A 16,552-nucleotide genomic window follows, 5' to 3' on the forward strand; every position below is an offset into this window, starting at 1 on the left:
TAATAATTCTGGCCTGAGAGACATTGGGTCATTGAAATTGATGGAGACAGGATGGGCAAAGTAAAGCATTTTAGGAAAGCAGGGCATTTAAGATGAAAAGGAATTAGGGGAGATAGGAAGATTCTGGAAAGAGAAACGGGTAAAATGTGAGACTGAAAAACAAACGGCAGGAGAACGTTAAGCCTTGCTGTGTAATCGTAATCAGTTCTGTACCATTCTTCCTGATATTCATAGCACAGGCTTGGTTTTGCTCAACCCTAGGTTTTCCATGTCAAAATGACAATTGGTGAGGAAGGAGGGTCGTCTGTACTTCTAAGCATGTGGCTGTCGAGGAGACAAAGTGTAATACTGCAGTGTCGAGACAAAGGCAGACAGCTTAAGTCAACAGTATCTTTAAATGTTAACTAATCGCGGCAAAAACAACAATCTAGAACAGCGATAAGTGAAAACATGGAGAAAAAGATGCATCCAAAAAGGCACTGTACTGACAATGAACCTGACCATTGAACCATGTGTGTTGTACGTGACCTATATGATATGGGCCTGGGTTGAATGAAGACACAGTCATGTGAAGAAAAAGGCCTTTTCGTTTTTTGTGTGTTTTTTTTTTTACAACCATCATGCACAATGATTTGTCTTGCTTATTGATTCAAACAATGAACAGCCAAGATGGTGGATGTCCTCCAGCGTTTACTTTGTTCTTGTTGAATTTATAGGTTAAAACCAGAGGTGTGCATCTCTTCACAAAAAACTATTTGATACAGTTTTTGATACGTGGGGTACAAAACGTTTCAACGACGGTTGACTTTGAAAGTGAAACAAATCTTCGGTTCGGTTACAATTCTATATGGTATGGCTTTGTTCTCATTTTACATACATTTGAATGAAATTGTCAATACTGTAAATGGCAGACCATTTCCCTCTAAGCAGTGATGGGGAAAATGAAGCTTTATGAAACACTTACAATATATATATATATATTTTTACTTGGGCAAGTGCAATGGAAATTGATTGATTGATTGACTGATTAAATTGCCACTGCATTTTAAAACAAGAGTGTTCTCTATATGTAGAGGAGTAAAATAAATAAATAATCACAAGTGCCCAATGAAGCTTCATTTGTCCATCAAGACTTCTAAGATACATCTGTCCACCAAAAGATAATTCAATATCTACCTTGATATAGCTCTATTCAATTTGGTTCTATGCACTCACATCTTTTGAATTAAAACAAAATAAATGTTTCAGTTTTTGGTACACCCGTAGTGAAAACACATGCCAGATGAGGGATGTTTTGCTGTGGGTTGAAGTATGTATAACATTAGTAGTAGGGGTGTGAATTGTCTAGTACCTGCCGATTCGATCCGTATCACGATTCATAGGTCACAATTCCATTCAATACCGATTAATCCCGACACAAATCTAAGTTGATTATTGCGATTTTTTCTTTTACTCAAATTTAGAAAATACTCATCAGTAAACTTGTACATGTGCACTGTAAGATTTGTATGAATTTTTATTTATTTATCTAAAACTTCAGGCTTATAACTGTGAGCCCCTGTGAACAATCTGTTGCAATCTGTTTCATGTTTGAACAGCTTTGAAATAAAATATTAAGGCTTAATGTTCCATTAAAATACCATTCTTCCATGTTTAACATGTGAACCCTAACCCTAAGTAAGACATCTTGTTGAATATTTCCATAAAAAAAAATGCTGTTTAAACATTGATTCGGCCGCATATCGAATCGATTCAAGAATTGCGCACTGTAATATCGCGATATATTGCCGAATCGATTATTTTTTTATAACACCTCTAGTTAGTAGATGAATATGTTAAGCAAGTCGACTGGTGACAAAAGGCATCGCGATGAAATGAGAGAGCATGTGCACAGACAGTAATGTAGCAATATGACATATTGCCTTATCAGTCTTTCTTGCTTTCACCAGCTGTCATCTGGGCCATCAAGCCGCTCCTTCACTCATTGACTGATTCCCCTTGTTCAATTATTCTCACTTCATAAGCAGCAGCATCTATTTAGCTTCCACAGACTCCAGTAAACTTATAAGAGGATTGTTTCCTCAGCTATATTTACAATCATAAAACCTTTACAGCAAATCTATATCTTCGACACTGTGTTGCTTGGAAAACATATTAAAGGTGGTATCAGGAGCGAGAAAAGGGCATGAATGCCATTAATAATGCAGAGCCATAAATAATTTTTTACATGCTGTCCCACTAATTATAATGTATAGTGTTTGAATATTTACAATGATGGATTACTATTTTTAGACACTGAATAGAAAGGGGTTGTCTGTCTGTGCGAGGATGCGTGAATATTTAGCTGGAATTCTTGTCAAACTTTTGTGAGTCACGATGGGCCTTAACAAATCAGGTCAAATGCCTGCCTGACAAACTATTCGAAAACCTTCCCAACATACAAATAAACACCCCCAAATCATCAAAAAAAAAGTACACGTAAACGTAAAAATAACAAACTCGGCATGGATCCAACCTGAACAAACTTTACCTTCCCTAGTGGTTGGGAATCTAAAAAGAACATCTGAGCGCCAATCTGCCCTAATCCACCCCAAGGCAAGAGTGACCCTAGCAACTGAAAGGAAGTAATCTAGAGAGGATGTAAAGGGGGGGATAGTTGAGGTAATGCGGTGTGCTGCCTCATCCTTTACTTAGCTGGATATGCCTTCAGGGGAGACGTGTTATAAAGCAAACCTAATGGACATTATGAGGAAACCCTGGACCGTTAACATGTACTACAAATAGTCTACTTCCATGTTGACATATAGAGAATGCTGAAATACTCACATTACTGTAGTACATTAACACATACAATTTATGCATACTTGGCCTACATCGTTATACCTGCTTAATCCTAATCTAATAAAGGTAGATTGTTTTGACGGTGTTTTGGCTTGGGTCATGCGGTCATTGTGTTTTGTTGTCAGTTGCTATGCAGTTGCTATATCCTTTGGATTGATATTTGTAGCCATTTTCAGTTTGTCGGGTCGTATGCAGTTACTATGTCCCCAATGACGATAATGTATGATAATGATTATTAGCCACTCTTAGTTTTGTCTAGTCTAATACATTTAATATGTCCCTTATGATTTTAATGTGATAATGTGATCAGTAACTATGCAGTCGCTATATGCCTACACAGTCAATTCTGTAGAATAAATTTGACTTTATTTAGAGTGAGACCAAATAGACTCCGTTTTAGAGTAGGCCAATATTTACACTTTGAAGAGAGTAAAATAAATAATTGAAACAAATAAAAGTCACTTAAGGCTTGAGGAACAAATTCACGAACTTCAGCTTGGGAGCTATGCCCCTCCTACTGTTTGCTTATCACAAAGAGGAGACCAAAAACAATGTTTTTAGTCTCTTGGAGATACGAAGATTCCAGCTGACATTAAAGACACAGTAGGAGCTGCATGGCTCAGGGAGTAGATCAGCTGTCTCCCAAAGCTTAAGGTCATGAGTTTGTTCCTCAACCCTTGAGTGACTTTTATTGTATTTGTTCAATTCTTTATTTTACTCTATTCCAAGTGTAAATATTCCTCTAAAACTGAGTCTATTTGGTCACACTCAAAATAGAGTCAAATTTACTCTACAGAATTTATTGTGTATATTAGTCACTTCTAGTTTGCCTCGTCACTCTTATTTTATCAGAGGCCTTCCTTCATATAGAATTGTGCTTTGCTCTAGCGAGAGCTACAGAATGACATTTTTGTCAGTACATTGATGTTCCTTAGTGGAGGTTATCTCTGCATCCAGTGAGCTTGAGATTGGTTAAGGCTTCTTTGTCAAGTGTTTTCTTTGAGGTTATCTGAATTCAGCCCTGCTCTTTTGTGTTTGTGCTTTGTATTTTTGTTTGTAAAGACTCTCTATACAACCAACCCCATGTCTTGCCTGCGTTTGGGTCCTAACTCCGCATCTGACGTGACATAGTTGGTACAAACTGTAGCAAAAAGTAAGTTTCCAAACCTGATATATTTGTTGCGTTAGTGGGGAGTAACTTGGTCATGTATGGCTTTCATAAAGAGTATCTACTCTTTTTTTCTTTTATTCTAGGTTTATTACAGAATAAAATACTAGGGTTGTGCCAAAAAAAATCGATTCTCCAAAGAATCACTATTCTCATTTAGTATTATTCAGAATTTAAATATCCCAAAATCAATTTTATTTAAATTATTTTATACTGTCTTGCCTTTGCTTGTGTGTGCCTTTATTGGGAGCGCTGTTCATGTTGTACTCGATTTGGCCACTTAGGGGCAGTGTGGTTCCACGCGGTCTGATACACTGTTAAATTGCAGCCACATTAGAGAGTAGAAAGAACAAGTCACAATCAAGTTATTCCAATAAAAGTTGTTTTTTTGCATTGTGGAAACATTCTTTTGAGTGATAAAAGTGCCGCGAGTAGCTTGCTAATTAGCATTAGCGAGTCACACTGTAGTAGATCATTACGATTCCTTGCACATCTATAAATTGAAGCAAAAATCATTGTCAATCAAAACATTTGGGAATTTTTTCCCGCTCTTAATCGATTGTGAATCGAATCGCAGACCCAAAAATCGGAATCGAATCGTGAGACATTCAAAGATTCCCACCCCTATAAAATACCCAGAGCCAATTATTGTGCATTGGACCAGTAAAATAATGGCTGGAATCACACTACAGACAGTTAAATTACATCAGCTTTTAAATTGACCCCAATCCATTGGTACACTCAGATGAGCTGTTTTACACTTCAGCCATATATAAATTCTGACATTTACCCTAAAGACTTTACTCAAAATTTAACAATAATATGACTGTGAATTAGCAGTGCAAGACATTTCCAGAAATCCCATAATAATGAGATCACTTGGAAAGTTTTATCTTGGATAAACTATGCCTCCAAGTTTCCAAACTGGCATACTTTGCACAGCTGTAGGAGTGGACCAAAGGTCCTCTGGCAGACCTCTAGCTAGAAATATTGGCTTCCAAAGCTAATGACCTTAAATTGCACACACGGGTGCAGTTAAACTTTGCTTGTTCCCTCAGTAGCTTACAACAGCAAATATGTCATTTGGAGAATAAACAACAATTACGCTCTCTACGCCTCTAATTACATCATTCTATGTTACTATCACGAGCGAGGCAAGATGTGATTAAAAGCCATAAACAAACGTACAGTGTGTTAATGTATGAGCGTATCCTAAAAGGTTATTTATTAAAAGCAAATAAAAGGGTAAAAACCCTCGTGAGTATTTGATGGTCAACTATGACAGCAAAGGGGACTTAATACGGATGGAAGTGCTGTGAAGACTCAAAAAGAGAAACATAAAATAATATATGAAGAAAAGACTAAAACATACAAGGCTAAACCCTCGTACTACAAAAGTAAAAATAAAACGAAAATCCTTTTTCCATTAGAACAAGATTGGTAACCTCAACTATGGGTAACCCGTGTCCATTGACTTGTTTTGCTCTGTAAAATGTCGACCCAACTCCAGTCCTTTTAGTGTCTTTAGTCCTTTGAGCAAATGGAGATTGCCATCATATACTTGAGGCTCATCAATAAATAAACCTGACTCAAATAAACAGATAAATAAATAAAACGTGGGGAAGAGCTCAGCAAATGGGCATTAGTCTATGGGAGCATCTCACGCATCGTCATGCTTAAATGGATGGGTGGAGTGCACCGGTGTAGTGTTGCCGTAGCGGTCTAATTTGAACTTTTTATCAACATTGCTCCATCTTTTACTCTTCCCTCACTATTGATTCTCACTGATGCCTTTCGTTAACTTCTCATGTACGACAATTTCTTTATCAATATGGCTGTGTAGTGTAATATCGTAACCTTTTGGGTTAGATCTCCATTGACTGCAGAAGTGTCCTAGTCACTTCAAATAAGATCATTAGTACTGTAAATGAACACAATCAGGAGCTTTTTACAAATGCTGAATGTGCAAAGAACACTAAAATGTAAAATTTGGTTAAATGTTTTGCGATAAGTATGTCTCTAAAATGTAGAGTTCAAACATTACTTTTCCAAATCACCATGCCTGATGTGTATCTCTCGCAATTCACCTCTACATAATTATTAGTATTTTTAAATCTTTAACATTATTCTGTTGTTTATGATACATTGCAAACTGTATCTTCGGTTTAACACTTAATATCAGAGGTGTGCAATATTGACGGAAGGTCCGTTAATCCGTCAACGACAGACGTCTATTTTGTTGACGATTAACGATTGATGGGAAACTTTTTTGACGTTTTTTTTGTCCAATAACTAGGTCCGGACATTCCGTCATGGACGGAATGCCCGTTTTGCTGACAAATGATGAAAACATTGACGGGAGGCCCATTTCGCTGACGAATGACGGATTGATGATTACAATTTGGTAATTTGGTTAGGTTTGAAATATTGACAGATTGACGATGACGGCAGAGTATCATAACTGTTGACGGGTGACCAATGACGGATGCTCAAAATTCATTGATGTGCCCACCTCTGGACTGTGCAATCTCCCATCTACCTTCTCGACATATATGTTGTTTATCTTCATTGTGTTTTTACAGAATTGGGTGGCTGGAATGTTTTCTAATAAAGCTTTTAGCAGGGTTCGGTCTTCATGATATTTGTGTTAGCTTCAATTTAGAGGACACATTTTTCAATTACACATTATTCACTTCCATATAAAAGACCATTATTCAGACTTACTGTAAACCTTGACAATAGTGCACAACCACTATCTTGTCAAGGGGTTCTAGTGGATTCTCCTCCAAGCTAAAGGCATTACATACATTATCATTTTTTTGACATCTTTGTTCCCCGCATCCCTGTTTCAACCAGATAACCTGAATTTATCACTCTTTGACATGTGATCTCTTTATCGGCATCTACTGGAATTACCACTATCACTCATCTCTTGATTTGCTGTTAATAGACTTTAAAGCCCGGCACGTCAAATTAATTCCTCCTCATTGCAGTCGACAGACTGTATTGATAATGTCGGATTCTTCAAAATGCAAACGTCAATCTGGACATCTAATCGAAAATGGCTAAATAATGTTGTATGAGAGGTTAAAAGAAAGGAACAAAAAAAAAAAAGGTTATGATGTGTTTAATCATGTTTGTTATTGTGAGCAGAGGCGTCCAACACCTACGCACATTTGCTTTTTTTTCTCCATCTGATCATCAGCTGGCTCTACTGTATTCCTAATGAGTAATGCATTAAGTTTAATTCAACCAAAGCAACTTGTTCATCTTTCAACACTAAGTATGATGGCTCAGGCTGGATTACATTATATGAAGGCTATTTATCAGCGAGTGGGACGCTCTTACTGCCGGCCCCTTTATCGGGCATTTCTTTGGCTTTAAACACTGCAAATTTATAGCTCTAATAGGAATTCATCACAGAATGAACCATATCAAGCCTATTGTGTGGATGTGCCCCGGGTAAAAATAAGATAAAACCCTCCATTATGGGACCTCCAAAGCGTATTTGCCCTCCGAAATTGATCCACTATTGACAATTTACACTTAGGGTGACCTTTCATAACTGCGCCCACACTTGAGAAGAAGCAATATTATTAGGAGACGAAGCACAGGGAAAAAAAGAGCCACTGAATACACTCCAGGATATTACTGGATCTCATAAGCTAGTAGGAGCTAGTTCATTGATGGTTCAATAAGCAGTTGGGGCGCAGTAGCTTTTGCATCAATGATCCTCTTGGTGGCCGAGCAGAATTATTGTTTTATTAACTCTGCCAATGAGCTTGCTCGTTATGCAAACAATTTTGGGGTGCTGTATAGGTTTAAGAGAAACCTAAGTTAGTTTCATGCTTGGGATAAATGCGTCAAAACTAATTTTCGGAACTTTTGTATATTGATGAATGTAAATGGGACCATATGTACTCTTCTTTTCCCAGGAAATGCCCACTTTTTGGATCAGACAAAAAAGTACCCCGGCAGGATTGCACAACTCCAGTCAGTTTTCCTATTTTTGTATTGTATTGTATTGTATTGTATTCCTAGTCTGGCTGCAACTCCAATGGTCAAATTTTCAGTCACCATTTATAAAGTCATTAATGCTGATGTAGTAATGATAATAAATATAAATAAAAATGATATTTTTGGGAAAATAAATACAATTTGACTTAAATACGTTTGCTAAAGGTCAAGTTGTCCCCAGCACCCCACAATTAATCTGTTATTGGAAGTTGAATAGTATAGCGTTACATATTACGACAAAGAAGTAAAACAATTCCCAAGATCAGGTTTAGGTAAGTGTCTTTTTGGGTCAAAGCAAGGTGTACAGGCTTTTTCTACGCCAGAGGACATCACCTGTTAGTAGTAGTGGCACACAAGTGTATATATCTGCCTTACCTTTCCTTATCTATGGGAACCAGGTGATAGATTTCAAACAGCTCCGCTTTGCTCTCATCTTGCGTTTTAATATCTCAAATCTGCTAAAGCCGTCCAAGCAACAGCATGAGGCACCGAGTCCTGTGGGCCTCTTCGTCTGAAATCACGTTAGCTCCACTTCCTACCGGATTGCCTCCAGGGCCGCTCCGATGAATAGCATCTATTAACACCAGGAGTGGACGCCCGGAGGAGGCCTAAGCTCTCAACTTTTCAGATATCAAACAGAAACGGTCATACGTGCTTGGGAATGAGTGAGCGGCCAGAGAAGTTGCAAAAGAGCAGAGAAGAATACATTGTGTGCAAATGAATCCCAAAAAGTATATATTGTAAGTGGTTCTTAACCTTGTTGGTGGTACTGAACCTAACCACCAGTTGCGTATGCGCAATCACCGAAAATAAAATTATTTTTACTTTTACTGGGGAACAAAACAGATTCTGTCTCTCTTCACCTTGAGCTCAAAAAGTGTTGTGTGCAGCTTAAGGAAGTGTTCCTTTAGTTTTGCTAGATATGGAGTTGTGCTGGGCTAGAATTGCAAATCTTGCAATCGCTGACAACCATCCCACAACTCAACTCTATATTTATAGATCACTTTAAAACAACCACCACTGTTTTCTTAAGATGGAACCCAGGGGCAGCAAATAAAATGAAAATAGCAGAAGCCCCAGAATTGAACCCTGTGGAACACCATATGTTCCGATATACATGTAAATTCACATTGCACATATTCGTCGTACAAATTATGATTATTTTTTGCTTGACATAGTATGAAGGGATTACAACAATAAACAAATCACACGACATGACATCACAACAGTGAGCGCACCAAATTCCCTGCAGGCCAAGCAATGTATCGTGATCACCCGCAGCCAATGATGGCCTAGCGGATATATAATCATGAATTATTATGAGTCGGGTCTATGTCTTGACCTTCACTGAACCCCTGAGAATAACTCACCGAACCACTGGTGTTCAATCCAACCAAGGTTAAAAACCACTATAGGAATGAGGATATGAAATAAAGTTAGACCACTCTAAAAAAGCTTGCATTATGAGGGTCATTTAGAAAACAAACATTACAATAATATGCAGTGAAATATTATTTATGCCCAAAATGTCTTTGGGGGATAAAGCACAACAATGGGTTGTTTACCATGGCCAGCATCTTTCATCAGATGCCTCCCTTGGGCCTCTTCGTTTTGCCTCTTTGCAGATTCATCCACTTTAGCTTCTTTAAAATTTCATGAAAGAAACTAGGTAATTTCATCTTCATTAAAAACTCGAGGGGGGCTCTCTGATCTGACTGTTGAATTAAATGCATGAGTTTTGAAAGATTAGAAAGTAGGATTTAAATCCCATGACCTGGGTAAGAATTATATCGCTACACCTGTATTTTTAATGAGAATAAGTTATCCCCGCCCCCATGTTCAATGTTAAATAAGTCCTTAAGAGACTTACTATAGAGAAGTGATAATGCAACTTTTGAAGGACTGACCTATGAAGGTGAAACAGGATAACAGCACAGAAAGAAACGGAGACTGCAGCCCTGTTTTGGAACGTAATGATGTTGAAAAGACAGTAAATATATAAGATTGTCTGGCCTCTCTTTGAAATCTGATAGATGTGTCTTTTGGGATGCCCCTCACTATGAACGACCCACTGAGTCTGTGGCTTTCATCCCTGACCGAAAATCGATGGAGCAGGATGTATGAGGGGCTTGTGTTTTAAATCTGCCAATCTTCTGCCAGATACCTTGGTAACCGTTTTACCACGGGGAGAAGCGAGGAAATAGAAAATGAGCAGCCTAACTTTATCCAAGTCCGATTTTTTTCCCTCCATATGCTCATTTGTCTTAGACCAACCCGATTCAATATCACTATGTATTTAATGCATTATCTTTCAGAAACTCCCCAAGACTCCATCAATCTGTCCATTTTTTCTGCGCTGAATTAGGATTGTCTGGTGTAATTGCATAACACATGCATGGAGCCTCCAGGGTTGGCTTTTCCATCTCATACAAAGTGGAGACAAGGAAATGGGAAATGCTTGTAGAATTGGGCGTAATTGTGACTGGCAGCAGCAAGAATTGCGTTGAGCCTGACACCGGAGGTAGTCAGCTGGAGGGGAGTACAGCCTGAAAGACGACAAGCAGACACTCGCTGGGTTTAAATCAACTTACGTTGACGCGAGCAAAGAGAGACGCTCGGTTACAGCGGGCTGCTGAGGAGGATGCTAAGTTAATCAAGCTTTAAAGCATCAGATGACAATAGTCGTGACAAGTAGGAGGGGATACATTTGGTACACTGACTGAATCTACTGCTTTAACTCCTTCGGTATTATAGTATTAAACTTGCACATTCTGAGTGAAAAACATTGTGTCAAATAGTGCAATGTCCAACTATACTCTGATCTGATCTGATCTGATCTCAAGATTGAAAACCTCTTTATGCTGAATTCCGGAAAATTGGACAATTATGACCTCTGACTGGAAAATAAATAAATAAATAGTGGAACGGTGAGTTCTTTCTGCAAAACATGTTGAACCATGAATTAACCAACCGTGAATAATGAAATAACCACACAATGAGAGACTCGCAAAATTACTGTACTACATAAAATATATTTAACTGTTTGAATTCTAGATTATCTATTGAACACAGACAATTATGCATGGAAATTGGTGCATGACTGTACAGCCTTTTTTGCGTGAATTTAATTATTTTTGAAAAAGGCGATGTTTAATCTCTCCACTTCCAAGTAGGATATTTTGGAATTTGGACTTTCCAACAGTCTTGAAAGAAGCCCACTTTGTTCTTTGACTTTGTCATCCATTCTCTTAACAGCTGATGTTGTACTACCTTATATATTTAGCATTACTAGGGAGCATTAAAACACCACCACACAAAGATTGATAAGGCAAAAGTCCTACCCACCCCCAATAAAAAAAACACACATTAAATCAACAACCGTTAATATGCTTTTTACCCTATATATCATTATCATATGCCACTCAATAAAGCTGAACACTAAAACTAGGATATAAACATATTCATCAGACAAAAAATTTAATATAATATGCAGCTTCAGAAAGTTAAAAAAAATAGTTTTCGTAATGGCAACTGCAGTCTAATTGGCCAATTGATTGGTAGTCTGTATTTTTTTCTGCCAAAAAGTGGTGGGAAATTATATATCAGGTTAACAGGTAACATTTATCTCTGACATTCAGATATCATCATCTTATGCAACTCAATCAAGCTAAACACTAAAATTAGGATATGAACATATTCACCAGACAAAAAAAATAATATAATATGCAGTTTCAGAAAGTTAAAAACTGAGTTTTCATAACGGCAACTGCAGCCTAATTGGCCGATTGATTGGTAGTCTGTATTTTTTTCTGCCAAAAAATGGTGGGAAATTATGTATCAGGTAACATTTATCTTTGACATTCAGGCTGGCCAAATCATGCTTGGGGTCTAAAAACAGACATCCCACATTTATATAAAAGCAAAATTCTTTGGGAGCTAACCTCAACCCTAACCAAAAACCTAAACCCTAACTAACCCTAATCCTAACCATTAGTGCCAAACAAATTTAAAGCAGCGGTCGGCATCATCTGCAAATACAAATTAGAAAGCCGGCTAGCCCTGGTGATTACCTTCATTAAAGTCAAAACATCAAAGTGGACCCTCTGTGTCCCAACTATCCCATGAGAGTCCATACATAGGAATTCTATAAACGAGAAAGGGCTTCACCTTTGTGAAGGTTTTGAAAACAGAGGTGATTCAGGCTTCTCATGAGTTGTGTGGAGTTTGCTTTATTCATTATTATTATTATTATTTTTAGTTTTAGCAGGTGGTTCCTTCTACATTAACGCTAATTCAACACTGGCAATATTCAAAGCAAAGTTTCAATATCTTTTACATGCTGCTTCCCAAGGTCCCTCAAGTAGTTAAACTCAATTCAACCAATCAGTCAGAAAATGAAAGTGCTTGTTCAGAGTTGTTGAATGCGATTCAGGCCAAATAAACTTGAGGACATTTTAGATTCAGATTTAGATTGAATGAAAGTAATTAATATGCAATAGAGACACACACTTGCTGAAGTTTGCAAACACAACACAGAAAAAGTGCTGTCTGCGAACAAGGTTTTTAAAAACAGAAATGCCTACGCTGGGGACTTTAGGAGACTGACATGAGATGACTTGAGCACAATTCCCCCCCCCAAAAAAAATGTAGTGACTTCCTACACGAGGCATTTTAGTGTCATTCTTTGGCATATGCGTATAAATCCAGCATTTTAACATTGGCCTTTGCAAAGCAACGCAAAACAGCTCAGCAAAGGCCTCTGGGTGCTGTAGAGCAGCTCGGTGCAAGGAAGGATGTGAGTTACGCAGACGGGATTAGAGCAGCGGGAGGCAGGGTGCTGTTATGTGGAGATGGAATATAAAAAGGGACTTAAAAACACACACCTAGGGTTCGGTAACCATAGTTAGCGGTCGGCCACCGAGAGCCTGGACTGGAAGGACTTTGATCACCTGGAAAAATGTGGTGGATGAAGTAGAGGGGGAAAGGAGATTAGAGGAAAAGAAAACAGCATTAGAGGAAATTTGTTTTTGGCAAGAATGAAATTCCCAGAAATAATCATCAGAAGAGATAAAATGCCATGACATTGATTCAAAACCCTAAGAAAGAAAGATTTGAACATTGAAATTAAGCATAAAACATACTGTATTTCCTCAAATAGTGGCTTCGGCTAAACTAGATGCCGTTCTCCAATAAAATGAATTGAATACATAGACTTCTACCTTTGTCCCCCAGGTGGTACGGCAATAATTATCTTAATGATGGGTGATGCATCCAAATTCAGCATAAGTTAAACAAATACATTAAAAAAAACATGCTGCTATTTGCAATCTGCTAAACATTTTAACATTGGCCATAAAATAATTAGGGATTGGAGTACATTATAAAAAAAAATGAAGAAGAAGGTATTTGTTCACAATTGTGTTAATTGAAATTTTAGTGAAAAGTCCGTTTTAGTGAATACTACAGTGATATTGAACATCCCTGATAAAAATGCATAGTACATTTCTGGATTAATACAAACACTGGAAAGCCACGATATGAGAAAATACAGTTGGTTTTACTTGATCCTGTCAGAGCATTGAAACGAGAGGAAATGCATACACTCGCTTGCACAAAAATACTTTTAGTGTGACACACAATCATTAATAAAGTTGAAGACTATTAACTGATGGTTTGACAAATTCCTAAAAAAATATCATCCAAATAATCAAGCGAGTGTAGACACATAGCATAAATGATTGATTTAAATTAATCAAATGAGTGAAGGTTATGCGCATTAAAATGGAAGCGTAAGTGTTTAACTGGTCATGAGTTTCCTGTGACTATTATTAATATAATAAGTTCTGTGATCTTTGAGATGCCATCGCAGGTTTTTGTCAGCCAGTTGCAAGGTGAACCTAATAAGGATAAAATTAAGCAGAAAATGGACTCAAGTTCAACCTACATGATGGAAAAAAATGCAACAGGCCATCTTGGCAGAGTGGACTATTTTGTTACCACAAGTCATCTTCTGTCTAACTACAGGACACATGGCAATGAGTGTTTTATGATCTGCAAAGGGACAAGAGATAATGAGATACACTGGGCCTCACGTATAATGCCTTCTATGATGTATGTATGTCCGCTTGAAGATCTATCTTTTTATATACGATTCCTCCGTGTATCCACAATGCCTGTATCCCTTATACAAACATATTCAGACTTTTTCAGACAAATTGGCCTCTGTAATGACCCATTATGTTATGTGATGCGTTTGAAAGTGAGCAAACAAGCAAGCTTAACATTGCTATAAATACAAAGCTCGTTGTTTTGTTTCGTCTTACCGTTGCGCGGCGTCCGTTTTCGCCGATCACGGAAGGCTGCTCCCGACTGTAGAGCTTCCATCAGGCTGTCCATCACTCCAGTTTCATCTCCCTCTGTTGGACAACACAAAAATAAGCAAGAATGGAAACACTACTCCGTTTAAAGTATAGTGTCTTATATTTGGATTTTGAAAGCGCAGCCTATCATTTTCTAGTGGTGCGTGCTTGAAGCTGGTTTCTATGCAGAATTTGTGGATCAAAATGCTTCGAATCAATGGAAAAACTAGCAAATTCCAGCCACATATTAAATAAACAACAGCATGGGAAAATAATATTGTCATCTGGTGGGCTACGACAAACCCCAGATTTGCCACTGTTCTCAGCAATAAAAGTGAAGATCTTGAAAGAGTGTCTTTTATCAGTGGCGGCTGTGCGACCACTTGTTACTTGGCACAATTGATGGATTATATGCCAAACAGTAGAATCTCTGCAGACATAGGCTAATGTGTTTTTTCAAGGCCGATACTGATTTTGATTATTATTAGTGAAGGAGGCCGATAATAGATATTTGGAGCCCAAAAATATTTTCAGTAAAAGGGAAAAATATTGGTGGCAACATTTATTTACAATTTATTGAATTTTTTTTCAGATAAAAAAAAGTTGACTTTTTTATTTATTTATCTTAGACATCTTTGTTTTATAAGTCTTACAAATATGGTAGTTCAGAGAGCTCCCAGGGTCATCTGTATGTCTAAAAAGTTAAATGAAAACTTATACAAGTAAATATCATATGTCCCTATAGTTATCTTCAGTAAATACATTTAAAAACAATTTCAAAATAACAGAAATGTTAAATTTTCACATATCATTGTTTTAATTTCAAACAAAATCAAACGATTCAGAGAGTTCCCAGGGTCAGCAGCATCTCTTATTAAGTTAACAGATATACAAATAAATAGATCGATCTTTTATCGACCGTGTGAAATTTAAAAAAAGCTGATACCAATAAAACCAGATTCATCAAAATGATGAATATCGGCCCAGATGATACTCAGTGTATTCCAATTGTAGAGTCATCAAAGTTCCTGACAATAAAAGTGGCTTAATCCATTGATCTGGATTTGCCAGTCCTATTTCAGTGGTGGTTTCAAAACCATTTATTGCTCAGCAGAATTTATAGACCATAAGTTTTTCAAATAAATGGAAAAACACTAGCCATGTCCAATATATTGTTTGAATGACAGACTATGATATATAAAGTCCAACAGGTGTTAAATAAAATATTCTACAAATGTCACGGAAAGATTATGACACACATTACTTATACTTAAAAATATATACTGTATATTAAAAAACATCTCGAACTAAAGATTTTCACAGGTTTTTTTTTCAGAGGTGTTTTTTTTTTTTTTTTTTGCATTGCTAGAATTTGTGGATCATCATCACAGTGCCCTAAAGACTAATGTAACACTCGATTTATTGCCTGTTTGAATGGCAAATTTGCATCTGATGGTTCCATCCTCTTGGACTGAGACCTTAATTGAATGACTGCTCTCCATTAATTATAAAATAAACAAAAGAATGAGTCGCCACTGTTCCTCACAATAAAAGTGTCTCTGAGAGATGTCTGTCCTTTCTCAGTAAACTACCGGGAGGAGTAAAGCACATTTAAAGCTTAGCGGCTAATACAGACAAGGGGAGCCTGGAGACAAAAGCGTCCACTGATCGTCACTGACAGATATTCTCTTTTTGTGGCTAACGCAAGGGAGCTAAATGCTCTTTACAAAGACTTAGTGCGGCGCCGCTCAATGCACTAGCCCTCTGTCACTGTTGGGTTAATGACACCAAAACCAGCCTTCAAAAAATAATCTCTCCACAGTGCAGCCCAAGCCGTGGAAAGTTGACAAAGCTAAAGAGACAGGTAGGCGAGGCTTGGAGCGCTAGGCCACATGCAGGACGGCGAGTTAAAAAATAAGCGTCGGTTCTATATCTGGGTCATCTATCTTTACGCTCTGATACTAATGAGTCAGAGGGCCACCCTTTTCATCATTCCGGTCCAGAACAGGCATTATTTTAAGCTAGGATCATTAGGGTGACTTATAGTGGTGCCAGGGACTTCAATTCGTTCGCATACATGAATGCTCTTGCTCAATACAGGTAGTTATGTCAGGTTTCTTTGCATCTTGTTTCCAAAATAAGTAGCCAGGTGCTGCACGATCAATCC

At 37.6% G+C, this 16,552-nt stretch overlaps 1 protein-coding gene across 3 annotated transcripts in view; it reads right to left on the reverse strand.

Annotated features, from left to right (window-relative positions):
• The window catches only part of diaph2 (diaphanous-related formin 2), a 386,239-nt gene that overhangs the window by 40,334 nt on the left and 329,353 nt on the right, over positions 1 to 16,552 (reverse strand). For all 3 annotated transcript variants that reach the window (XM_086084214.1, XM_086084213.1, XM_086084212.1), the window contains 2 exons: positions 14,350 to 14,442; positions 12,910 to 12,975 (listed from right to left, as the gene is read on the reverse strand). In XM_086084214.1, coding sequence (XP_085940340.1) covers positions 12,910 to 12,975; positions 14,350 to 14,442 — 159 coding nt within the window. The remainder of the gene's footprint in view (positions 1 to 12,909; positions 12,976 to 14,349; positions 14,443 to 16,552) is intronic.

The sequence above is a fragment of the Leptonotus elevatus genome, chromosome 9 (genome assembly GCF_054856555.1).
Source record: "Leptonotus elevatus isolate MCC_2025b chromosome 9, RoL_Lele_1.0, whole genome shotgun sequence".
NCBI lineage: Eukaryota > Metazoa > Chordata > Actinopteri > Syngnathiformes > Syngnathidae > Leptonotus > Leptonotus elevatus.